At 47.7% G+C, this 27035-nt stretch overlaps 1 protein-coding gene across 1 annotated transcript in view; it reads right to left on the bottom strand.

Annotated features, from left to right (window-relative positions):
- The window catches only part of LOC111141448 (protein tyrosine phosphatase, receptor type T), a 706124-nt gene that overhangs the window by 284577 nt on the left and 394512 nt on the right, over positions 1-27035 (bottom strand). Inside the window, exons 8-9 of the mRNA XM_022494012.1 lie at positions 17960-18161; positions 16465-16567 (exon numbers count right to left, since the gene is read on the bottom strand). Coding sequence (XP_022349720.1) covers positions 16465-16567; positions 17960-18161 — 305 coding nt within the window. The remainder of the gene's footprint in view (positions 1-16464; positions 16568-17959; positions 18162-27035) is intronic.

Genomic DNA, 27035 nt, shown 5'->3' with positions numbered 1-27035 from the left:
GTGTGTGTTGAGTTTGAGGAGTTCTTTATAGATCCTGGATATCAATCTTTTGTCTGTACTGTCATTTGCAAATATCTTCTCCCATTCCGTGGGTTGCCTCTTTGTTTTCTTGACTGTTTCCTTTGCTGTGCAGAAGCTTTTGATCTATGTGTCTTTTCTTATGCAAATACCTGACTATTTTTATTACTATAGCTTTGTAATATTCTTTAAAATCAGGGAGTGTGATGCCTCCAGATTTGTTTTTTCTTTCTCAAGACATCTTTAGCTATTCAGGGTCTGTTATGATTCCATATAAATTTTAGGATTATTTCCTCTATTTCTGTGAAACATGTCATTGGAATTTTGATAGGGATTGCACTGAATCTATGGAATGTTGTGGGTAGTATGGACATTTTAACCATGTTAATTCTTCCAACCATGTGCATGGAATATTTTTCCATTTCTTTGTGTCTTCTTCAATTTCATCCATCAATGCCATCATTTTCAGCATACAGGCCTTTCACCTCTTTGGCTGAATTTATTCCTAGGTATTTTATGCTTTTTGATGCAAATGCAAATGGCACTTTGTTCTCAATTTCTCTTTGTGATTACAATAAATTGCTTTTAAATATGGACTACAAGCCTTGTTGGTCAGGTGAGAAATGCAGCAATATAAAAGACAGTAGTCAGTTCAAATGGCAAAAAATGATTCCAGAGGAAATGGAGACAATACAGCAGTCAGCAAAGACTCTCTCTCTCCCCTAATCAAAATAATAACTTCAGTAATTGAGAAATGATTGCATCTATAGCCAAGAAGTGATGATATAAGGAAAATAAATTCTGAGAACCATAAATAGCTCTTAAAAGAAAAAAAAATTGAAGTTGCTCAGCAACTGCTACACAAGGGTTATTCTTCTAGAAAACAGAATGAAAAGACCAAAAAAAAAAAAAAAAAAAGAGAAAGAGAAAAGAGAGATAAAAAATGAAAGGAAAAGGAATATGTAAGAGTCAACTTGAAATGATAGAGCTCGGTGAGAAGAAAAATGTATGAATAGCATAATGAAAATATCGCTTGAATAAAATAGAATAATTGTACATGCTAGGATGAATTAAAAAAAAAAATACTATACAAGACAGGACAAGTAATGACAAGTAATGCAGCAAAGTGGTTAAGAGTTCAGACTGTGGAGCCAAACTGTTACGTTCAAATCCCAGACCAGCAACACGCTAGCTGCATGAACGTGGGCAAGTTACGTAATCTCTCAGTACTTCAGTTTGCACATCCTAAAATAGGGGTCATGCTATTCTTACCTTAAAGGGTTTGGATGAGAATTAACTGAGTTAATATATGTAAAGAACCGAAAATAGTATTTAGTACATAGTAAGCTTTAAGTTAATTATACAATACTCTCACGAAAATAGTATATACCACTTGGCACTGAAGTGCCCTGCTTTTATAGAATTATAAAATTAACCACTGTGTATTTATTTAACTAAAAATTGTGGTATAACTACATGGGGAAGCTGGAAGGGAAGTCCTGGATGATTTAAAACAGCCAAAATTCTCATCTATAATAACAGGAAATAAATAGACAATGTCTATAATCAACGGTTTTAAAACAGCACGTTATGTAGTGACAATGCCAATTCCCAGAAGAAATAGAGAATTACAATGCAGTTGCCTTTGGGGCACAGGACTGGGGCGTGACAAGGTGGGGGAGGGAACGGGCATTGGTTCTCTGATTTCCTAACTATGTGCACTTTGTTACTTTGAGATTCTTTTTAATTAAAGAATGAAAAAGGTTATTGTATATGAATTGGCTGTCAGTGCCTGGTATATTAGAGTAGGCACTCAATACGTTTTAGTTAGATTTTATTCATTTCAGTAATTCCACTCATGGGAATTTTTCCTCTTTAAAGATACAACACCTGGATGTTTATTTCTGAGTTATTTATAACAACAAATAACTGGAAATGACCCGAATTATCAATCCTACAGGAATGTCTAAGTCTTATGCAAAAATTTGGTTGAACGCTATAGGCCAAGAACTTAAGTTTATTGTTTCAGATGGCTATGGACTGGCTAAAATATACCCCCCACACACACACAGTGAGAGATCGAGAGAGAGAGAGAGTGAGTACACACTCTGATGTGTTTAGACTAGGAAACCTGAGACAACCAAGGTGTCCGAACAGAGGAGACAGAAGCGTGGTGCATCTTAGAGCAGCTTCCCCTGCCCCTCAAGTCTCTCATGGGGGTTTTACAGCTGCTTGGGTCACTATGGAAAGGGAATTTCTTCCAAAACTCACAGAGTTTCTTTTTGAGCTCTGGTCTCTTATTCTTAAAATTCACATCACTATCCAGGAACGAGGCACACTAACAATCAATGCCATTAATAGCAATTAATGCATATACGTAGGAGCCTCTCCCTTGTCCTACAGTCAGGCTCAGCATTAGCCAAGTCCTGACTCACCTGGAATTCATTCTCAAGAGTGGCTCAGCCTCCAGCTCCACAGTGCTCAGAAAATCCATTAATTAGCAAAGTATTGATGAAACGAGGTGATGACAATGAAAAAATGGACGACACAGGGCAACAGAGTGAGTCTCCATCTGAACCTACAGACAAGGCCTCCATTTCTCAAAGAGGCCATGAGCTGAACAAGGCAGCTTCTCTAGATGTTCGCTTTCTCACCTGAGAAACGGGATACATTTTTCCTGCTTCCATGTGATGCTATGAGTATAAAATGAAATGATGCTTGGGAAGTCATTGATCATGGGTTCTGATCCCGAGTAGGAGGAATTCAACAAAGGTCAGCTATGTGTGTGACTCACTCCTCGGAACTGTGCTTCTCAAAGCTTAGCATGCATCAGAATCCCTTGGAGGCCCTGTTAAAAGCCAGATTGCTAGGCTCTACTCCCAGAGTTCCTGATTTGGTAGGTCAGCGGGCAGGGCCGGAACCTCTGCATCTGTAACAGATTCCCAGATCATACTGCTGGTCCAGGACACAGGCACAAATACTACCAAAACTAACTGGGATAAAGGTTGAGACTTCGGAGAGAGAAGAACAAGGCCAATGGAGAAAGTTTTCTACGGGTCCTCATCTGTCCTTTGTCCTGATGCCCACTGGGCAGAACCTTGATTTGGCATCTTTACCAGTGCCGCCTCCTTCCCAAGCTCCCTTCCAAGGTTCTCCCACCGAACCGAACCTTCCTTGTCAACTTCCTGCACTGAAAGATGACAGCCCGATCCCATCTGCCTGCATCCTACGTGCTGATGCAAGAGGCCACCTTTTTAGGTTCCAAGAAATTATGCATTCGTTATGGAGGAAATTAACACCTCAAAGCAAACTATAATTAGGAATTCTTCAATTCAGTTTATGCTTTTTCAATTAGGCACTCTATAATTTTAATCATGGGAGCATTAACATGTTTCTATAATTTATATACCTGTGGTATAATTAAGCCTGGGAAACACATTGCTCTAAACTTGAATAGAAGGGATTGTTTCCCTTCACACTTGCAGTATTACAGGTCCCTAATGGAGAGATGATGCTAGTTTCAAAGGAGCCATTTCTAAGTTGTAGAGGCCAATGAGACAGCTCCTGGCTTTGGAAATGTGAAGGCGTTCGTAGACCATGTGGTGCCTTTGAACATCTGGCTCGTGCGTAGACATCTGCATCCCTGAGCTTCAACGCCTATTGAGACTTTCAAAACATTCCCACCATTGGAAACTGCTTTGGACAACTATTCTTGGAAACTAATTTCAATTAAGCAGGAATAGGGTGTCCTGGCAGGGGAGACGTTATCCGAGAGCCGTGGGAAGCAGATAGCTCGGAATTGAAGAAACTAAACAATAGGCTAAAACTTAGCCTGGAGAGGGACCAAACTCCTCTTTGTACACTGATTCCTCTTCCCCCTTCTCTGATTCTGCTCCTTTCTCATAATTTCTGCTCTGCCTTTTAGCTACAAAGCAGGGCCCAGATACTTTGTGCAAGGTAGTCCTCTTGGGATTCCGAGCAGTTCTGCAAATTCAAGGAATTCAGAGGCACGCTGAAAGTTTTTGTGCTTATTCAGTCCGAACCTCTGAACTTTAGGAAGGTTAAAAACCTTCATTTTATTCCCCCCTCCTCTTCCTGCTCTCCCCACAATAGCAAATTCAGATTTGCTGACTGCAATAAAAGGAAAAAGAACATAATCAAAACTGGCCTGGGGGGACAATGCATACAGATTCCAACCCAGCTGAGTGACGCACCCGTATCGCTGCAGCATTTTGGCACTCAATATATTTTGTCTGATCTAAGAAAATATGGAACTTTTTATAGAGCGAAAGTTGGAAATGGATTTGTTTCTCCCACGCTGCTCTAGCCTTCCACCAAAGAATACAGATTTGTTCAGATCCCGACACTCTGTCTCACCCAACATCCATCTTCTACCTAAGCCCCCTATCTGCGCTGAAGTGATATATTCAGATGTACTATGAGCAACAACACAACATGAATGGGTTCACACGCCAGTCACCGTCACCATCGTAGGAAAACAGGGGTGTGTTTCTGGCCCCCCTATGGACCTTACTTAATGAAGTAAGCTGGCAGAGATCCTAGTTCAGCTCTTAGGCGCTAAAATTGATTATCTTCACGCTGAAACGTACACCCAAAAGAGACGCAAGTTCCAAATGCTGTAAAGCCAACAGGGGCAATTCCACGGTAAAATGCAAAACAACTACTTCCCCGTGTCATGAGAATAAGCAAGAACCGCCACCGGAGAAGAGAGTTCTTGGTTCCCTTTACTGGCTCCCTTCTCCACCCGGGAGCCCACGTGTCAGCCAACCTGGTGGTACCAAGGCTGTGGCTCGAGACCAGCACAATCATCCTCTGGGAGCTTGGGCAAACATAGATTCTCGGGTCTGGTCCTGTGAGCCCCAAGGATGGAAAAAAAATCTACCTATTTCCTAGCTCCCTTGATGATTCTAATAACCCTGGGGTCAAACCATTTCTCAGATGCCACCCCAGTGAGGGGGATGAAGTGGAGTTTGGGGACCCTCGTTCAGGAAGTCAGGGTCTGAGCAGCAAGTCAGCCCAGTCGTAGGTGCCCATTAACAGTCCCTTTGAAATGCTCACATTAATAGTCCCTCTGAAACCATACATGGGCTATGTCCTCTATTTAGCAGATCTCTGAAGGTCTAGAGCAGTGCAGTGAACTAAAATTTTCTGTGATGATGGGAATGCCATTCAATATGGTAGCCACCAGCCATATGGGGCTACTGTCCTTGAAATGTGGATGGTGTAATCGATGAATCAAAAGTTTTACTTTAATTTCATTCTAATTAGTTTAAGTTTAAACAGTTCCCATGTAGCTGTGGCTTCAGTATTAGACAGTGTGGGCCTAAAGTCTTGCCCTTGAATCCTTCTTGTGTTACTGGAGCTGCTACCCCTGTCCTGGTTATGAATACTTTTTTATACATTTATAATCTGCTTAGTGAGCCTACACTCAAGTGGAAATGCACCAGTGAAACAGCAAACCAAAAACAGTTGTAGCCAGGCAAGGAAAGGATGGGCTGCATCGTGAAAAGGGATAAGTACGAATTTCTTCCGCCTCATGGCTGAGACTCTAACCTTTAAGTTGTTCTTGTCCTACCAAAAAGCCAGGACTTTCAAGATCACCTCTCACTGCCACTGAGAGGAGGCAACTCTCTGAGCACCAGCCCTAGGCAGCTGGAGCGAGCCTTGTGCAGAATGCTTTTTGGATGAGAGCAAATCTCCTTGGATTCTAACATGGCACAGATCCATCCACTAGCTCAGAGAACATCAATAGATCAGGCTATAGAAATGCACTTGATGGAGGCCGACTTGAAAGTCTGACCTTTGGGCGGCTGCAGACAGAGAGACTGAGAACCATCCGTTATCAGCTGTGCAAGATCTGAGACAAAGCAGTGACGCAAACTGTCACGGGGCCCAGATCACTGCGAGGAATAGAAGTCAGCAGAAAAAAGTTAGAGCAAAAGTGAGACCTGGGAGAAGGCACCTTGCAGAATCGCTCTTGCTCCTGCAAAGCGTTTCACCACTTCCCCAGGGTTGGGAGGATTCATGGCACAAGAATTACGTTTACTCAGACAGCCTGCCCATCCTTAGTCTGGCTTCTTTGGTCCTTGAAATAACGTGGCTTCAGTGACCTTCACCTTGAATCCATTACCATCCATCCACTACCACTGCCAACATGGTGACACCCAGAGCCATACACTGCAGGGTTCCATTACTAAAACCTTATCTTTGATCATGTTACTCTCTGAATGCCACTTCCTGTCTGTCTAGCCTCTGTCAGCCTTGTACCTTCTGCACAGCTTCCTCAACAGCACTGGGTTCACCTGGCCCTCAAAATCTCTGTTATCTGCACATCTACCTCCATGTGCTTTTAAAAATCAAGCCTGGACCATATGACACATATATATTTTTTTATTTGAATTTTTACTATTTTTTCTCCAGATTTTAATTTAAATTCTACTTGGTTAACATAGAGTGCAATGTTGGTTTCAGGAGTAGAATTTAGCAATTCATCACTTACATACAATAGCCAGTGCTCGTCATAACAAGCGACCTTCTTTTTTTTAATTTTTTTTTAATTTTTTTTATTAACATATAATGTATTATTAGCCCCAGGGGTACAGGTCTGTGAATCGCCAGGTTTACACTTCACAGCACTCACCATAGCACATACCTTCCCCAATGTCCATAACCCAACCACCCTCTCCCTACCCCCCTGCCCCTGGCAACCCTCCGTTTGTCTTGTGAGATTAAGAGTCTCTTATGGTTTGTCTCCTTCCCGATCCCATCTTGTTTCATTTATTTTTTTCCTACCCCCCAAACCCCCCATGTTGCCTCTCAACTTCCTCATATCAGGGAGATCATATGATAATTGCATATGACCCATTTTTAAGAACTTCTGTTGACTTCATCATCTTTCTCCTATGGCCCTGGATGAAGGTAGGTGTCTTTCTTCTTTTCTATAGTAAGAGCTGCTGGAGCTCTTAGAGAAAACTGAACTATAAAACTTCAACCATCTCCTATTTAAAAAAAAAAAAAACATTCTTCCTTTGGCTTTCACGTTTTAACTCTGCCCTGGTATTTCTTCTACCTCTTTGGCCAGCCCTTCTCCATCTCCTGTGTGGTTCCTTCACAGAGCTGTCTGGTCCTTATCTCTTCTCATAGATACTCTGTCTGGATAAGGTCATCTGCTCCTCCCATGCTTCAAATACCACTTGAATGTTAATGGTTCTCCAGTCTCAAACCCCCTGCTCTCATGCCTCTCTAGCCCTCCAGCCTTCTGGAATTTAAATAGTCCCTACGGTAGGAGGTGAACATGACAACCACACTCTCTTCTCCCTCATGCCAGTGACAGTCTGTTTCCATCTCTCCAGATGGCAGACGGTCCAAAATAGAACACTCTCTCGTTCTTCATGTTCCAGCAACTGCTCCTCCTGCTCCATTTAAAATATTCTTTCTGAAACACCTGTTTTTCCTCCTTGGTTGGAGCCTAAGGAATAAAATCCAGAATTCATCAACACTGGAACCAATTCTTGGTAAGTTGGGTTGTTTGGGGGCTGAGAAAAGGAAACCTGCAACACAGGGTGAACTGAAGTGACTGTGAGCCCACCTACATTACCCGGGGCCCACCCTTCCCCCTTTTGTTTTCCTGCATGGTCTTTCCTACTGGGGCTTTGTGTCATACTTACTAGACTGACCCTGTCTCTTTGGTTAGTTTCGATGGTAGCGACATGTCTCTTTAATCATAGTTACACGTGCCCTTTGTCGCCATATTTAGAGTATGGGACAGCCCCATTGGGAACAGCCCTGCAGTAGTATTTATCCCACTAGGTCTTATTTCTGGTTGTCTCTTTTTGTATCTGGCTCCTCCTCTTCCCCAGTCTGGTGTGATGAAATCCTGGCATGTGGATAGACTTGGCAACAAATGATATTACTTATAGAGCTAAATCTTCTTGCAGTCTACATGAGAATGCCTCTTGCCCATCCCTCCACCAAAGTGGGTCACATAGCACCTCTCGTCTTCAGGCCCCAGAAAAAAGAGACCCAGAGAGCTGGGGAACTAAGTGAAATTAATGATGTCTTGAGAAAGAGTATCCGAGTATAAATGCCATTTCCATGTCTCCCAGTGCAGACGGGGACTCAGGAACGGCTCAGACTGCCCCACGCTAATAAATCCTCAACAATCTTCATTCCCCCTTCCTAATTGGATACCATCATGTCCTCATATCTGAGACTCAGATGGTAATGATGCCAGTTTTGTTCACTGAAGCTCCAAGGGACCAGCAGAAGCCTTCTGTGATTGTTTTACGTGCTCCCCATCTGGGCTTCACGGTTATTAAAGGAATCCTGGAAGAAATCTGGCAATTCTTCCTCTTCTTCCCAATTGTTTTCTTTCTTTAGGAGTGGACTGGATCTCCAATTTGTATGGCAGCTCATCATTGTGCATTTCAAAGTCATAGTATTAACTCCCTGTACCTGTCAAGTGCAAGGGGCTCAGGGGTTTCTCATTAGAGAGCAAAGAGAACTTGCAGTGGGTATTAGAGGCCACTCGCCAGATCCCTCTATCTCCATAGATCCCTCTATCTCCATATATGCAGACTCTCATACTCCCAACCCTCCAAGCCAGAGCTGTCCCACTGTGTACTAGGTCTGAAGTATCCCATGAAAGCAAGTCACAAGTCTAAGGTTTGGAGGATGTCCCTTGGAGTTCCCCAGCACTTGCCTGGACCACACATCAAATCTCAGTCCTGTTCCTGCCCACCTAGTTCCTAATCCCCATCACATTCCTAATCCTCCAGCCCACATTCATCACCACTGGTCTCCCTTGGGTAATCTATCCTCCTAGACTCTTTCTGCCCTCAGTGTTCCTTGACTCAGAGACTCCATGTCACTAATAAGCCAGAACCTAGGAGTCACCCAGGACAATGTCTTTTCTTTCCCATCCACCTGCCTACCCCACAGAGTAGTCATCACCAAAGTTGCTGTCCATTCTCCCTGATCAAGGCCCTCTCTCCACTGCTGCAACCGTTCAGGCATAGATGGCCGTCCCTTCTCATCTGGAGAGCAATGTCTTCTGGCCCTTTCCCATCCAACCTCATCAGGGGCCACCTGCCCTTGCATTTTCTGCCCACTGCTGCCCTCCTGGCCTCCTTTTATTTTTCTAACCTCATCTCCTGACTCTCCAGCCTGGTGTGATCCCCTTTTAAGTGAAACCCAAGAAGAAAAACCAGTAAGGTGTACATTGTCGAGTTGGCTCCCCTTGTGGGCAACCAGGATTCAGTCTTAAGGGAGGTGTGTGAGGACCCATGTGGCACACACCTCAGAATGGTCCATGGGGAGGACAGGAATCTGGACATGCTTGGACTCCCGTCCCCTCCTGGCATTCAATCCTATGTGTTTCCGAGCTGGATCTGCCTGCTCACACGAACTGAGGTCTGTGGGGGCTTTGGAGGAAGCACTGAAGCCAAGAAGAAAGGGGGCGGGGTGGCGCTGCAGGAGGAGTCCCATCCCTCTGTGCGAACCTCTGCACAAACCGACCAGCTCAGCCGCAGCTAAAATGAGGTGGGGGGTGGGGTGAGGTGGCCCTGAGCCAGTGAGAACCAGCTATGATTGCGAACAATCTGTGTCGTCAGTGAGTGTCTGTGGCAGCATTCGCAGGGCGCTCTCTCTGCCATTAGCATGTCTGCACGTGGGCCTGCTTACTCCTTTCTGGATCTCCAGTGCTCAGCCCAATGGCTGGGACATGGCTGTTGGCTCGAATTCAAATGCATATACCAACTTAATGAATTGTGAATGGGAAAACCGGACTCCTCTCCAGGGATTTGGTCTCCCCTCTCCTGCTTGGTTTAATTGCAGGTCCCCAGTCTGTCCCCCGTGTTTATAAGGTCTTGCTAAAGGAAGCTCACATGGGGCCCCAGGCCCCTTCCTGAGGATGCTTTGGATCTGCTTTCCTTTGATTTCACAGCATATAGTGGCTGGTCCTCCAAGCGGAGGGCGCTGCTCTTAGCCCTTGATGTGTTGGCCCTTTTGGCTGTGGAGATGCCCCAGCCCCATCTGCTTGATTTCGTGTTTCTGAAATGCACCGAAATCTGAGGCTATGTTTGGAAGCAATATTGTTCTGAGGATTTTCTGACATTCATGGAGTTTGCGGCACATTCTCATGTGTCACACCCTTGCCAGCACCCTGCAGCCAGAACTTCCTGGTGTCTGAGCAGCGAACAGGCATCAGACACAGCAGGCCTCAAGTCTCTGACCAGGGAGTGCCCAGCGCAGAGTGGGAGTCCCGAGCGGAGCTGATGCGTCCTGCTGCAGGGTGGGAACTGGACATTGGGCAGGTAGAGAGGACGAGCCGGGCACAGAGAGCGGCAAGGCAAGGGCTCAACTGCTTAGAAGAGAAAAAAGGGTTCCCCACACCTGTTAGGACAAAGTCCAAATCCAAGATTCTTTACCTGGCTTTGGCCTGTTCCTTTGCCTCCCTCCTCTTCCCTGCCTAAGAGCTCTGTGGCTCCCACCACCACGTGAACACACCCCGTACCTTCTCTGCCTCGGTTCCCACAGTGTGCTGCTTCCCCCTCCTTTCCTGAGCAAATCCCCCTCAGCCGGCAGGTCTAGGAGCTGGCGACACTGCCTCCAGGAAGCCCTCTTTGCACCTGAGCTCCTCAGGCTCATGACGGATGCCTCTATAGCCAGCTCTCATAGAAACCTCTGACCAGGCATTTTTTTTCTTTCTCTGATTGTCTTCCTGACAGAACCACATCATCCAAAATGGTAGCCATAAGCTATGAATGACCTTGAAAGACTCTTTAAAGTCATTTAAAAAATTAAAAAGCCAGTTCCTCAGTCACACTGGTGACTCAAGTGCTCAACAGCCACAGGTGGTTGGAGATGCTGACCGGACAGCACGGACACAGGACATTTCCATCGCTGCAGGAAGTTCTACTGGGCGGTGCTCTTACGGATTGGGAGGCAGCGGAAGGCGGCGCTTGTGAATTGCATTTCCAGTCCCAGGACCTGACATCTACCAGGCACGCAAAACAGACGTGCTGAATCACTCATTTGTGTTTCCGAGGACCTGCTAAGTGCCAGACACTGTCCCAGGGGAGGGGATCCATTAGTGTTGAGCCTTACGTCTGCTGGAGCTCACAGTCTCGAGAGGGGCGGGCAAGACACAGAACCAAGAAAAACCCACTGGCAGGTGCATAACACAAACAAAGAAAGAATAAAGAAGGAAACTCCCTGGGCACTGTTGAGTAAACACTGGTAAAGCGGGGCAGAGGGAAGGGGAACAAAACCAGAAGCAGAGGTCAGAGGCAGATTCTGATGGGCCTTGAATTCCATGCTAAGGAGCTCAAACCTCATGTGGTGGAAAGCCAGTGACCCATCTAAGAACTTCAGGGACCACTCTAGAGCTCAGTGGGGAATGGATTGAAGGAAGGGCAGTGGACAGCAGGCAAACCAGCAAGGCCACCACGGCAGGTCAGGGGAGTGGGTGCGGCATGGCAGAGGGGTACAAGAAAGAGCTGACCCCACAGCTGATTCCAGAGTGGGGTGGACAGGTCTCTGTGCCTGATGGGAGGGGAAGGAGAGCAGGGGGATGGAAAGATGTCCCCAAAGAAGCCAGCTGGGGATCTGGGGTGGGGGAGGTCTGCTACAGAAACTGAGGCTCTGCCTCAGAGACTGCATTATGGGTGATAAATTCACGGCCAAGTTATTTTCTTATGAAGGTTACCACAGATACATCAGCATGACAGGTGGGGCGTGGGGGAAGAAGGTTTGGAGGATTCGAGTTGGAGCTGAATATTAGATTCTACTCACTATTTGATTGATCTTTTAAGCAATTCTGGGATTCTGTCACTTAAAAACCAATAAATCTTTGAAGGCCTGGGGAAAGCAATGCAAAAGCAATAAATCTCCATTGTGGAGTATTAGAAAAATAGGCCAAGCTTCCGAGGTGGTTTGGATGGAGGGATGGGGGTGCGGGAGCCCCACAAGACAATCCGCCCTTGTCCTCCTCACCTTCCTGCAAGCTCTGTTCGACCAGGCAGAGCCAGACCTCTGGCGCTTCCCAGGGGCAGCCAGGGGCAGAGCAGGGCTGGGGTCCGGCTGAGCCAGGGTCAAAACACTGCTGGCAGAAGGCGGGAGACAGCTGCACGGGCAGGGCCTGCAGCTGAGGCTCAGGAGTGAGGCTACTGGAGGACCGGTGGCTCCGCTCAGGGACGGGGTGGGGTTCACAGGTTACAGGCTGGGCCTAGACCACCCTAGGCTGGAGGGCCCCTGTGAAGTCACCTTGCCTGCTCCAGAACCCCTAGTCAACGGGAGGTCACTCCACAGCCCCACCAAAAGGTTCCCGAGTCTTCACTTGACATCCTGGGCAGGAATACAGAACCTCTGGAGGGAGCAATGAACTCAGAAGCAGGAAGCAAGATCCACGCACTGGCTGCATGGAGAACGAGCTCCGTGACCTTGAGCCAACCACTTAGCATCTCAGACGTCATCTGATAGGGAGACGGTACTTTTCCCTAGCTGACTCCCTGGGTAAGCGAGGACCACATGATACAATGGCATTAAAGGAGCTACCAACCATAAAACACGATTCCAGGCGTCTATGACCCAGTCCATCCAGTGGACTCACTGTGTCCCGTGGTTTAGAGAGCCTTCCCTGTCTTCTTGACGCCTGTGTTTCTCTGACCTGCGGGACTCTTCACTGCCCTGCTGGCCAGGGATGTTCTCATCCCTCTGGCCAGTCCAGTTCTCCCCATCAGTACACTGTCCTCACAGGCTTCACAGTATCTTGTTCTGCCAGTTTCAGTTCTGTATCTGGTTACCTGCTCCATGCCCCGCCCCCTCCCTGTTCGCACGCACGCTTGCAGAATACTAAGCCTCAAGAGGAAAGGTGTGTATCTACCTTGTGTCTTGCTCTATCCCCATTACTGAGCTCAGCTCCTGGGACATAGCAGGGGCTCAGTAAATATATGCTGAATGACCTAATGGTCAATTCCTCCCAGATGGGCATCTTAATGCCTAGAGTTCAAGGCGAAAAAGGGTTCAGGGAACTGAAATCTTCTGTGACATTGCCGCTGCTGTCATTGCCGTTAACCTGGAAGTCATGCAGGCCGGCCCTGGTTAGTTTCCTTCCCTTTTTGGCAAATGCCCAAGCAACGGTCTGAAAACAATTCCCGAAACGGAGCGTACACCCACCCTCCGGGATCCAGAGCCTTGGGAAGAAAAGCAGCCAGACATTTCCAGACACCAAGCATTGCCCCTTTGAGCAGTGACATTTAATTTTTTTTTCCCCAATGGAAATGTCACCAAAATATGTCATATGCAACTTTCTCCTTGGGAGGTAGTGTGAAATGAGTGCTGGCTTAGGGTCAGCTGAACTGAGTTTAAATTCTGCCTGTACCACTGCTCGCCTCCTGGCCTGGGTCAACTTACTTGGCTTCTATTTATCTCAGTTTCAATATCTGCAAAATGGGGAGATGATTATTGCAATGTTTTGAGGATACAGAAAGATGATGTACGGCGACAGGCATGTAGCAAGGGCTTCCTCATTACACAGAAACTAGCAGGCTCTTTTCACTTAAAGACACAGAACCTAATGCTACATTTTTAGTTGAACCAGAACAGTGAACGAACATGCATGGCTGTGACAGTCTGCAGGGGCCACAGCAGGTCGACCTCCCGGTTTGCCGAGTCATCTGTGATCGTCTCATACACTCGCCCTGTTTTTTGTTTTTTTTTTTTTTTTTCCTCCCTGCTCACTGTCCTTTCTCGCTGCTTCTGGGTCACTTCCATTCCTATGTCCTAATTTACTGCAGTCTTAGGATGCAATGGGCTTATTGAACAGATGTGCAAATGGAGAGCATGCAGGCCCAGAGGGAAAGTGTAAGGGGCCCTTCTCTGGGGGCAGCTGTTTCCAGCTTCCCCATGAACACTGGTTTGGGCTGCTTAGAGGACCCCTTTGCTGGTCTCTGGAGTTGGGCGGGCCTGGGTGCTAAGTCCCATCTCATCACTTACTTACTGGCTCTGTGACCATGAACTTTTAGTCTCCTCATTTCTAACAGGAATATAATAATACGAATAGGTTAGTCAAAGTTAAATTCTTGGAACGTAACAGTTGCCTAATAAAACACAGTGATAATTACTCCCATATGTGTTCAGCTGGGCTTGATGGGTTTCCAGAGGCTCATAGGTAGATAACCTGATTCATCTTGAGGATGGGACCCTGGACCCTCTGTAGAAAAATCATCTTGATCCTGCCAAGGGGCAAGACCAAGAAGGCTTATTTCTCAGTATTACTTTTGTCTTAAAAGAAGTTTCTCCACAACTTTGTGCTGGGATAAAGTTAGGGAGTCCTAGGTAAAAAACAAAGCCCTTTCTTCCCTACCATGGAATCAGTTAGGGTCTCGAAAAGCTCTGGAAATTTGAACAGGATAGAAGTCCCATCTTATCACTTACTGGCCCTGTGACCATGAGAAAGCAGGCAACTCTGTGACTCCATAGTGATGGTAGATTTTCAAAAAACTATTCTGAAGAGAACCTCCTGAGTGCCACAAAGAAGAAGCAAAGCCAACGAAGGAAGGAACCCTTGAAGGTCTTGCTGGCTTTTGGCATTTCCATATTTTATCTGGCCTCTACGAAACAGCTACCCTCTATGCTTTCCTGGTAAGGAAAACCGGAGGGTCAGGGAGATTAAGTATCTTTCCCAAAGTCACCCAGCACTGTTGGAGCAGGATCCGAATCCAGGTCGGCTGTCACCAAGGTCACATCCTCTCCGTCACCCCACATGGCTGCTAGCAGTCAGCAGCAAGCTAGAGAGAATCCGCACCTGCCGGGAGCCGTCCGGTGGGATGCTAGCTGATGAGGTCGCCTGGCTCACCGTGATGCAAGGGGACACCGGGGTCTCCAACATGAAGGCCTTAGGCTTTCGGTCAGATCTGGCCTGTGTGCCTGGGTCAGCTGCTAACTTGCTGTGTGATGCTGGGCAAGCTATTCCTTTTTCCCAGAGTGTACTCTTATCACCTGAGAGGCTCTCTTAGATTTTGAAATAGTGACCAGTGCTGCCGTATGGGAGGCTAAGAGCTGGGAAAGGGAGAGAGGCATTGGTGGCCCAAGGGGAACACATGATTTGGCACCCGGAGGACCTGCATTCGAGTTCAGATTTCCTACCCACTCCCATGGGCTCTTGAGCATTTCCGAGCCTTGGTATCTTCATGTGTAAATGGGGACAATCACTTACGGAACATACATAGACAGTGCAATCCGTGTACAGAGAGAAGCAAAGGACCACATTGCCTGAGAGTAATGGGAAGAAAAGCCATGAGTCAGGCAATGATTCATCTGAGGGAACAGCCACCACCTACTTGGGCTCATCACAGATAGGACGGTCCCGGAACAACCCACGCAGAGAACACAAGGCAGAGCTTCCATGGTCAGGCATGCCACGAGCACTATACACACCTGTTGCAAGGCCTGACTTAGAGTCAGACCCTGTTCGGAATCTTTAGAATACACAGCAGCTTCCAATCGCTGGCCGTTGATTCTGTTTCCTCTGCCACCTACGCTTCCTGGGTCGAGCTGGATCCAGGTTTGAAAACCAAGAACTAGATCATCTCAATAGAATCCATCCTGGCTGGTCTCCCTGTCTCCAGTATCAGAAACGTGACACTGCAGGGGGCTAGCCCGTGGCTCCCTAAGACCCCTCAAAGAAGCTGGAGCTTCTCAGAATTGGCCCTTATTCTCACCCGACCGTTCCTGCCTTGACCTTTACGCTAAAGGAAAATCTAGAGCCTTGGATTAACTAGTCCCAATTGCTCCTCACGATTTCAGGTGGCTTCTCTCCTCCCGGCCTTGCTCATGCTGGACCCTTTTACTACTTGGCAAAAGATAGAGCTCAGTGTCACTGCAGACTGTCAGCTGGGAATGTCTTGTCTTCCCTGAGCTCTCATAACGACCTATGTATATCTCCGTCAACATGCACAGTATTGTGATTATGTGCTCATGTTTCTTGCTTCCCAACTCAAGTGTGACTTTCTTCAGAAAATGACTTCTTCCCAGCTAGTTTGGTACTGTCTCCCAAGCAGTTTAACAGTGCCTGGCCCTGAGTGAGTGCCCAGTAAATGTTTGCTGAAGGAATGAATAAACAAATCCTTTTGATCCCTTGTGCCGCACTCATTCCCCACATATGAGATGCTCCAAGTGTGCTTGTTGAACTGGGAGGAGCCAATTTTTTTTTTTTTTTTTTTTTGAGTAGGTTCCCTGCCCAGCATGGAGCCCAACATGGGGCTTGAACTCATGACTCTCGAGATCAAGACCTGAGCTGAGATCAGAAGTCAGATGCTTAACTGACTGAACCCCCCACGTGCCCCCAAACTGAGCCAATCTGAAAGCTGTACCCTGGGGCCAAGTGTAGTGGTTGGCATAGCCCAAGTGACAAAGGCTGCTCACCTGACAGGGGCTCCCCGTGACTGAGCGGGCTTCAGCATCACCGTGATGGTCGTGTCCGTTTCATTCAGTGGGGTGTCGGTGTCGTATTCAGGCATCGACGGAGCTGGGCAGAGAGCAGAGAGAGGAGGGCACTCAGCACAGGTCTCAAACCCAGCTCACCACCTCCCTTTGCTGCCATCCCTAAAGATACCCGGAATGACCAGTAGGGGGACATGGGGGAGCCGGTTGGGGTTGGGTGAGAGTCACAGGGCATCCCAGGCTTTCAGTAGAGCCTGCTCTCTTTCCAACCTGCCTGGAGGTCCCTTCCAGGTGCACAAGAGTCTGGGGAAGGATGTCTGGGAGGTGGCCAGCAGCCCTCAGGAATCAAGTCCCCCACCAAATAAACAGATAAAAGCAGGAAGTCCAAGTACTTAACAAAGACATGAAGGCAGAGTCGACCTTGTTCAATATATTTGAAATGCAAATTACAGCAGTGATGAACTAGTTCCTCTTATCCTTTTGCTCCCTCTCTCTCTCTCTCTCTCTCTTTTTTTATGAGACCCTCCCTTCTCTCAGCCACAGCTGATAGAGGAGTACAAAAATCTAATCCCCTGGGAAGGTAATCTAGCCGTTTGTATTAAGAGCTATTAAAACCCACATCCCTTTTAATTCAGTCTTTCTATTTCTGGAATTTAGTCCTGAAGTTATAATCCAAACCAAGGAATTAAACTTTATTCTGTAACGTGTTTATTGAAGCGTTATGGTATAAAAACACGGAAGCACCGCATACATCCAACCACCGGGGAATGTTTAATTAAATTACGTCCATCCACTTGACAGAACATTATCACGAAAGCAATGTACCAACATGAAAACGCTCATGGTATAAAGATAAGTGAAAACATTAAGCTGCAAAAACCACTGTGGGTATCTGTGCAAAGTTTGTATGTATGCAGGCCAGAATTGCACAGGTATTCTCAAAAAAATGTAAATTGTAAAATGGGAACGGAGATAATTCTCTACTGATGCTGCCTGGTGGTGGAGGGGGGCCATCTCAGGGACAGCAGGGGACATCTCAGACCTCCGTGGCTTTACACTAGTCATTCCTTCCCTCCTTCCTTCATTCATTCTCACACATTTCATGAGAACTTGTGCTGTGCCCTGTACTGACAAAAAGAACATTGCTGAAATCACATTTTTACAAAACAATACAAATTTGTATGAGAAAAAAATGTACTGTTTAATGCAATTGTGTGGTAAATTATTTGGTGAAATCACTTAGGGTTCCTGCTGGTCTAGTCTAATTAGTATGTTTTTTACACTTTAGGAAGTTCGTGATTTCGGTTTACTTCACAAGACTACAATGCTAACATATTAGGGACTGCATCGTCCTAATTGCTCCATACCACGAGGTGACAGCTGGCTCTGCCCTTTTATGCTCCTAAGAAAATTAGGAATGGGGGGGGAGGACCCAGAACACGTTTCTTCCCTTTCCCCTTTCTATTAAGAGAGATACCTGAAATTTTGGTGGCAATCCTAGTGGTGACAGGGGGCCCGAAGCCCTTGGCTGTGCTGGCCTTGATGGTGAAGGAGTAGGTGGTGCCAGGGTACAGCCCCACGAAGAGGTGGTGGGTTTCATTCCGGAGCTTGAAGACCTTCCCCCGCTGGCTGGAGAGGTCGGCACTTGGGTCCAAGGAGCCAACGGCCTTGTAGTTGATCTGTAGGACAAGCCAGGAAGCAAACAAATAAATACGTCACTCGGAAAGCTAGATGGAGCTCATCCAGGGGAATATCGGGAGAGGAAAGGCGAAAGAGGCACGTGGACTTGACAGCAAGTTCCGCTGTGACTGTCCACCTTACACATTAACCCAGCCTTGAACACTCCACTGTTGATACACGGGAGTGCGGCGGCCCAGCAGAAACAGACTGTGAGCCACACACCTGCCTTTCAGTCTTCTCGTGGTCACGTGAAAAGAGGAGAAAATAAAGAAGAAAATAACATTGATTTTAGTAATATATTTTGTTGAACCTGGTATTTGCCAAGGTTAATCATTTCAACAGGCATTAACCTAAAAATATAACACGGTCTCTTATATGCTGTTGTTCAATATGAGGTCTTGGGAATCTAGTATGCAGCCTGTCCATTTGGATGAGCCCCATTTCCGAAGCTCAGTGGCCATGCAGGGCCAGTGGCTGACCTATCGGGCAGCCCCAAGAGCGGCGTTTCCATGCGGCGTCCCATAAGGATGGTTTGGAAGGCTCATTAGAAAGTCAGTTGCCATGTCCCTTAGTCCCCACGGCGCCCTCTGGGGCTTTCTTATGTGTTATCTTGTTGCTTTTCACCAAACCTTGGGGCCTCAAGATACTCATTCTCATTTTAATATGGGAGACACTGAGGCTGGACTAGAAGTAACTTGCATGAAATCAGCACTTTCCAAACTCTCTCCGGTGATGGCCCAGTTCTGTGTTTCTCAATCCCCTGCTGAGCCATCGTAATCTGCAGACCACACCGCCCGGGCGAACTCACCACGTATGTGAGTCTGGTCAGAGGCCAGACCGGTCTGCACTCTGCAAGGAGCCGGGTCCTCTCGCCCCACCCTTGGGTGTTGTCGCAATGTCAAGGTCCTATGAGAGTTTCTAAGCGCTCGGTCTCCATTTCTGTACCTACCCTGCTGTGAAAGGAACCAGACGGGGGCATCCCAGCACCCGCCCCCACAGATCACATTTTGAGGGCCACATTCCTAAATCAGACAGCTGTTAAAGTGACAAACACAGGACTGTGTGTTCGTTTCATCTAGTTTGTTCCATTAAAAATGTTTTATTAGAGTATAACGTGCATACAGAATACTCTACAGTCAGGCCGATAACCCAGCACCCAGTCAAGAGACAGACCACCACTGGAGCCAAGACAGAGCCCGCGTGCCCCCCTCTGAAGCCGCTCCCCTCCCCCAGTAGGATGACCTCTATCTGGACTTCTAACAGCACACACTAGTTTTCCCCTGTCTTGCACTTTATATAAATGGAACCGTACAGGGCGCACTCTTGCGTGTCTGGCATCTTTCACTCCGCATTATGTCGGTGAGACCCATGCAGGCTGTCACGCGTCACTAGAGATCACGCGTTCTCATGGTTATGCGGTGTTCTGCCGCCGACATGTGAGTAAACCCAGGCCTGCCGCATCTGAACGCTATGCTCCTTATCCTAGAAGGAGCTGCCCGGCTGGGAGACAACACGTCGTTGCGTAAAGAAGGCATTCATCCATCTACTCGTCCCCTTATTTGCTCCTTCCCAAACGTTGCCCGCGCAGGCCTGTGTTCTGGGACCTGCATTGTGCTCTGCTGGGTACAGCCCAGATCAGTGCAGGCTGGACCCTGTGCCCGGGTGTCTTCCACTCCCGAGCGAGGTAAGGCAATGGCACGGTCACCTTACATCACTCTGTCTTCTGTCAAGAACTCAGCCTTGATGGGAAGAGCAGACGCAGACGGAAACAGGAACGTACCAACTTTCCATCCAAAATCAGCAGTCTGCTATTTCTGGCAAGGGAACCAGACATTTTGGAGACAGAGGTAACTTCTCTGTCCTCTGTCCAGCAGTAGCAGGGCAGCGACTGATGTCACTTGCTGAGGAGTGAGGCCACCTGCTTGGGGCAGAGCAAATTGTGGAGGAGGAATCCAGAGAGCTGAAGGTTTTGGGTTGTTTGCAAGCAGAGCTTCCGGCCAGGGGTCCCTGTGTTGCAGGTCCCTGGCGAACCTGTCCCCAGCTTTCCCTCTGGTCACCTCTGCCTCCTCCAGGCTTCTCGGAGGGAGGCACAGCAAACATCAGCCTCTCTCTGTCTGTGAGGGCCGTTCTGAGGGCAGGGAGCATTCGCAGGAAGCTCTAGGTAATCAGCATCCCGGCAACCAGACTGAAGGCAGGTGATGCACAACTCTCTGGGCTCCTCCCACGTGACACCCCAGCAGCATCCCAGGGGACTTCCTGGAGGGAGTCTGCTCCAACTGCCTCCAAAGGTAGCCGGCTGGGGAACACGTCCGCCACTGGCTACCTTCCTTTCCTTCCCCACTCCCGCTTCTCCATCATCTACTTGTATTCCAGTCTGTGTCTCAGGGTCACCAAACTAAGACAGTGTGCTCATGGAGATTTCTCAGGGGAGAAGTGAGCTGACATCCGAGGATAACAGTCAGAGGTAAGAGCATTCCAGGTTCCCTGCAGAGGAAACTGCCTGGGCGAAGGCCTGGTGGGAACAGGCTCGGGAGGACTGAGGAGAGCCCAGTGTGATCGTGGGGTGGTGAGCAAATGGGGGAGCTGAACCCCCAGGGCGCTACTGGATGCCAGTTTCCTGGGGCACAAGAACAGAGATATCCAGAGAACTCTGTGGGGGGCAGCCAATCCCAGTGTACCAGGTGCTCCTGCAGCCTTTTGAAATTCTGCCCCTGTCCCCCTGCCTGGGCTGGTGGCAACCACACTGATATACAGACACCGGGAGGTAAAACTCATGCCTTATTTACTAGCCAATTCCTTTCCTGCGCTCCAAATTCAATCCAAAAGCGACTCAATTTCCACCGAGCTGTCAATATAATATACCGTGCTCCCCTGCTCTCCTAACCTTTCCTGGTATTACAGGATCCTCACTTACTTGTAATGAAACACTATGAATAAATCAATGTATGTTAATATAGCGTGTCTTCAATTTTTTATGAAGGGCTTCACCAAATCTAATTCCCACTGCTTTGTCAGAAACAGTCTTTGAAAAATTTAACTTGCGAGTTTTACAAAGTTAGTGGGGGACCGGGCTGGGGAGGGAAAGCCAGGAGGTGAGAAAATTGGAATGGGATGGAGCTGTGGCCATAAAATGCATAATGCAATGTGAATCTTTGGAACTAGAGGAAGGGTAGGATTTGTTAGAATAGGAAACATAAAGTAAAGAGTTAGTGGGGGAAAGGGTGCCAAGCTGCCTATCAAGCCGGGTCTCTTTTGATCACTGTCAGGGAGATTCCCAGCCAGAAGCCAGAGTGAGGACTTCATAAGGAGAATCCAGTCATGTTACCCCTTAGAATCAAAAAAGCAGTGGTTTCCCATTGCTCCTGGGATCTAGAGCACATTCTTTTTTTTTTTTTTTTTAAGATTTTATTTATTTGACAGAGAGAGAGATCACAAGTAGGGAGAGAGGCAGGCAGAGAGAGAGAGGAGGAAGCAGGCTCCCTGCTGAGCAGAGAGCCTGATGCAGGGCTCAATCCCAGGACCCTGAGATCATGACCTGAGCCGAAAGCAGAGGCTTTAACCCACTGAGCCACCCAGGTGCCCCCTTTAAAGCACATTCTTACCCTGTGGTTTTCAACAGCTCTCTGCATGAGCTGGCCTCCCGTGCCCTCCCTCTTATGTTCCAAAGCTCTATTCCAGTGTCTAAAAAGAGCTATGGTTCCATTGGCCACAGGGCCTTTGTACCAACTATTCTGTCTGCTGAGAACACTTATATCCTTCCCATGCCTTCTTTTTACCTAATTAATGACTGCTCATCCCTAGACCTCCCTTAAAATGACACTTCAACCAATTAACGGACACCAGAGGGGAGGTGGTGGGAGGATGGGTGAAAGAGGTGAAGGGGATTAAGAGGACAGTTATCACAATGAACAGTGACTGATGTACAGAAATGTTGAATCACTGTCTTGTACACCTGCAACATGTAACATTGTATGTTAACTATACTGAAATTAAATATATAGATCTATTTTATATATGTATATATGTATTTGTGTGTATATATTTATACACACACACAAAAATATAGGCACCCTCCCCCTGCAAATGACACTTTTCATGAATGCCTTCTCCAACTCTCCCGGCCTCCTTTTTTATGTTCCCAGAAGAACATCTCTTTCCTTTGAACCACTGACTTTACAACAAGCCATGCAACTGTTTCTTTCATGAGTCCCTTTTCCACTAGCCCAAGGGTTGAAAAAGTAAAGCCCGGAAGCCAAGTGTGTGTCACCATGCGTGCTGGTACATAGAGGTCTCTGGGAGCACAGCCACGCCATTTAGCCACGGATCACTGTGGCTGCTTCCATGCTACAGGGGTGGGGGGAGTTAAGTCATGGCAGAGAGAGTATGGCTCATACCATGTAAAACATTACTCTCTGCTGCTTCATGGAGAAAATCTGCTGACCCTTGTAGTAGACTTTAAGCTCCGCAAGGACAAGGATCTTACCTGGGTTTTGTTCCATGTGGCTTCCCCTCGCATGTCTGAATGAATGATCCAAACAGCTGTGTGGTGTGAGCAACTAGCTTCACTTCTCTGAGCTTAGGGTTCTTCAAGGGTTAAATAACCATTTAAATTTTGGTTGCTGTTTGACGTGGCAGAGTGACCCCTGCTTCTTTTCTGTGGAAGGCACCCTCTTTGATCAGGAGTGAGGACCTCCAGGCGGGGGGATCCATGAGCCCCTCCCTTCTGCCTTTGTAGCAAGGGTCTGGCCACCACGGACCGTGGGTCACCTTGTGAAGAACAAGCAGCCTTTCTAGCCTGGGCTAGAAAGGAGCAGCCTTTCTAGCCTGGGCTAGAAAGGATGGGGCAAAACAGGCAGGGAGAACAGAAGGAGATGATTTCCCTCGGAGGGCCCCTCCAGGAAGGACCTGTCTGTTTCTTAAACACGCTCTAAGCTGTGCTGTGGTCCAAGCACAGGGCTGGGTACTGGGTAAAGGCAGGCAGAACAGCTGATGAGATTCTGCTCCTGAGAACGAGATGCTGCATGGAAGAGGAGGGAAGATGTAGGGGTGAGGGAACTGGGTGCAATGCAGAAGCAGGGGGTCGGTCTGAAGATGCGATCTTCAGAAACGCAAATAGGGGGCACTCACTATGTGCCAGGCACTGTGAGGGGGCCTCACATAAAAACCACCTCATTTCATCCTCCCCTAAAATGGTATGGGTTCTTTACGGTCATTGCCATTCCTTAGCTGAGGACATGGAGGCCAAGAGAAGGTTTGCGTGCCAGGGGGCAGTGTTGTTGGAAGGATAGGTGGGACTCACTTCACCAAGTGTTCTCCGCTGCCTCTACTTCCTCATGGTCTCATCTCAGCCAGTGCACTAACGTGCACGCCATGACTCGCCAAGAACTTGGACAAGTCACTTAGAATACAGGGAGATGTCCTGGAAGGACCGGAGCACTGTTGAAAGACCTCACTCACGACTAGATGACCCCAAGTGGAGGAAACTCATAACTGCATCAGCAGGCAGGAATGATAGAATAAAGTGTGTCGAGTCCTGCCCGCCTACAGCGTGACGCTCCAGAAGCTTCCTTCATAGCTCAGCACCCTCCCCTCTCACTACACCCCTGCTGTCTTTGTCCTAATCCCCTTGGGGGAGGGGCAAGTCAGCATCCTACGTTAGGCCTCCCACCTATTCCTGCCTTTCTGCACATGGCTTCCAGCCCATCCTGTGGAGGTCTCAACCTCGAGCAGTTCTAACAAGGTTACCAACATGGTCAGTTTTTTAAAAAAAAAAAAAAAAAAATTAATTAATTTTTTTTTTTTCTTTAAACCCAAAACAAATGGTTGATGTATTTTCTCCCTTCTCTGGACCCACTGTAAAACTGTTTACAGACATGGTCTCTGCCATCTTGGTGACCTCCAAGGTAAACACAAGGAAAGACCTATTCAAGGTCACTGCCTCTTGTCAGAAGTGTTAGTGTTGTCTTTTTGGTTTCCTGAAAATTAAAAAATCAAATGTGAGCACGTTCCTTCTTGAACAGATGGGTGAAATGCACATGGCAGTGACTTCTCGGCCACGGGGCCCTTGTTTTTCCTAGAGAGCGGAGGGCTATAACGACAGCAGGAAAATGATTATGACTGACAAGCGTCCTGCTGCTCCTGGTGTTTCTAACCCAGTTCCTGACTTTGGGGACAAACAGAGACACTGATGGAAATAGCAAGGAACCAAGTCCTTGCGGAACACAAATTTGGGAGTGACCAGTTCTGCTGGATAGAGTGCAGACAGCCTCCCGGGGAAGCTGCCAGACTGTGGGGCTGGGCCCAGACTCCAGAGCACAGAATGCCCTTGAAGACCTTTTAAAAAGTATTAATGCCTGCACCCTACCCGAACTAACTGAATCAAATGCTCCAGACACAAAGACCTTGGCATCAACACAGTTTTAAATTTCTCTAGGAGATGCTATGGGGCAGGCAGGATTGACAGCAGTAGAGCTGGACCCTTTACATGAAGGGGGTTAAACAGAAGAATTGCAAACTGTGGCCTGTGCCAAGGAAAGGTGTCCTCAAAGGGCATGCTGGAGACGAGGGGACTTAACCACAGGAGCACTACAGCGGTAAAGGCTAAAGGTACGACTGTGGGTGAATGCTGGGTTCGGTGGTCCCCAATGAGGAAGAATTGATGTGTCTGCACAGCCTTGTCTCCCCCCAGAGTTATGAGCTACTGTTGTGGCTTCATTAGCAGAACACAGATTCTTTGGATCCCCTCCCCCCGGGGAGGGGGAGCCTGATCCCTCTCTCCCTGAGTGTGGGCTGGACCTAGTGACTCACTTTACACAGACCTAGTATGAAAGGGGCATATAGTAGCTTCGAGTGGAGAGACCTGGCTGATGCCACCTTAACCAAATGATCAAGGTCAACACTGGCCATGATCAGCCATATTGAGCTCAAGAGCCCCTCATATGATGTGGTGAGAAGGGTATTTGCCCTCTGTGGTCTTTTTCCCTAGAACTTCAGCCCACCAATTAAACAAACAAATAAACAAACAAACAAGCAAACATCAGGGCACCTGGGTGGCTCAGTTGGCTAAGTGTCTACCTTTGGCTCAGGTCATGAGCCCAGGAGCACTACAACAGGCTCCCTGCTCAACGGGGAATTTGAATGAATTCTCCCTCTTTCTCTGCTCTTCCCTGCCCCACTCCTACTCTCTCTTGCTGTCCCTCTCTCTCTCAAACAAAAAAATAAAATCTTAAAAAGAAAAAAAAACCATCAGACCAACCCAGACTCAATGCTGGTCAGCAATCTTAAAAAAACGTCAAGGTCATAAAGACAAGGAAAGACTGAGACACTGTCACAGAGGGGAGAAGGAGATGTGACATCTAAATGCTACATGGGAATCTAGAGGGGAGAAAAAGGACACGTGTGGAAAAACTCAGGCAATCTGAGAACAAAGTCTGAGGTCTCGTCAACAGTAAGGCACCGGCATGAATTCTCAGTTGGGATAAATACACCTCGGCTGTGTGAGAGGTTAGTATCTGGGGAAGTTGTACGAGGGGTACAGAACTCTGTACTATTTTTGCAACTTCTCTGTAAATCTAGAATTATTTCAAAATAAAATGTTTACAAAAAAACAACAAAAAGTGGCGTGCCGGGTTTGGCACCTGGGAGGTCTTTGTGGCTGCAGAATAAAAACAACAATATCCACGGAGCTCTTGCCTCGGCCCTGTGCTAAGCCCCGGAGAACCTCCAGAAACATCCAGTCGGGTCAGGGAGACAGGCACGGCCACAGGAATGAGTGGCAAAGGCACAGAAGGATTACTGCTCTGAAGGAAGGGAGGCTGGTCCTCAGGAGCATATAACAGAGAAGCTTTCTGGGGTCAGCCAGTCTTTCCCCCAGAGCGTGAAGGTGTTAACCAGGTGAATGAGGTGAGAAGGCTGGGAGATGGGGGGAGGCGGGTAGTGGAGGCTGCAGAGATGTTCCTGGGTAGGATGACTGCTGGCCTATGTAGCATTTTTGTTGAAACTAGGAAAAGGCAGCTCTCCAGACAGATGCGGGCACCCTCCATCCCAGCCCCTGGTTCATCAGTGAGCTGAGGGTGCCTCTGTGACAAGAAGAAGAGAGACCCTTCTGCATGCCCAGTCATAGTCCTCCTGACAAATACAGTTTAGTGCTTTGTGGATTTCATCCTCTTAGTGGTGTGTCTTTGGGCAGTGCACAAACTATACAACAGAACGTGACAGCCCTGCTTTGAGGTTGGTCATGGAAGGTTTTGTGTGAATACTTGGATGTTTAGATTTTATCTTGAGGGTAACAGAGCCGTTAGAGGGCAAGCTATCAAAAGAAAGATAGGGTCATACCCTAATTTGAGAATAGTGCTGCTGAAATTGTGGTCCAGAGCCAAGATAGCATCAGCATCACCTGGGAGCTTGTCAGAGATGCAGGTTCATGGGCCATCCCAGACCTACTGATCAAAAGGTCTGGGTTGGGGACCAGGAATCTGTTCACACAAGTTCTCCAGGTGATTCTCATGCATGCTGAGTCTGAAGAGGAACATTTTCTGGCAAGGGGAAGAAGGGCTGAACTGACTAGAGGAACAGGGCCCTTTGGGAGGGGCTGGCTCTTACCCAGATTACAGGGGACATAGACGGCCTGGTTTAGACTGGAAGCTGAGGGGATGGAGAAGGGAGTGAATTAGAGAGCTGGTGAGTCCTGGCTGGTGAGGGATCAGATCCTCAGACCGGTGGAAATAAGAAGGAGCCAACCCTTGGCATCAGGCCTGCAGGCAGATAAGATTTCACAGGCTGGACACTGATGGAAAGATCTGTGGGAGTCCGCTAGCCTGGGCCTCCTGAGGCTGCTGACATTCAGGACGGGGAAGAGGAGGGGAAGGAAGACC

The sequence above is a fragment of the Enhydra lutris genome, unplaced genomic scaffold (assembly GCF_002288905.1).
Source record: "Enhydra lutris kenyoni isolate GAN:26980312 unplaced genomic scaffold, ASM228890v2 scaffoldscaffold6, whole genome shotgun sequence".
Lineage (NCBI taxonomy): Eukaryota > Metazoa > Chordata > Mammalia > Carnivora > Mustelidae > Enhydra > Enhydra lutris.
Note: the sequence above shows the minus strand (reverse complement) of the source record. Positions and strands in the feature narration are given on the sequence as shown.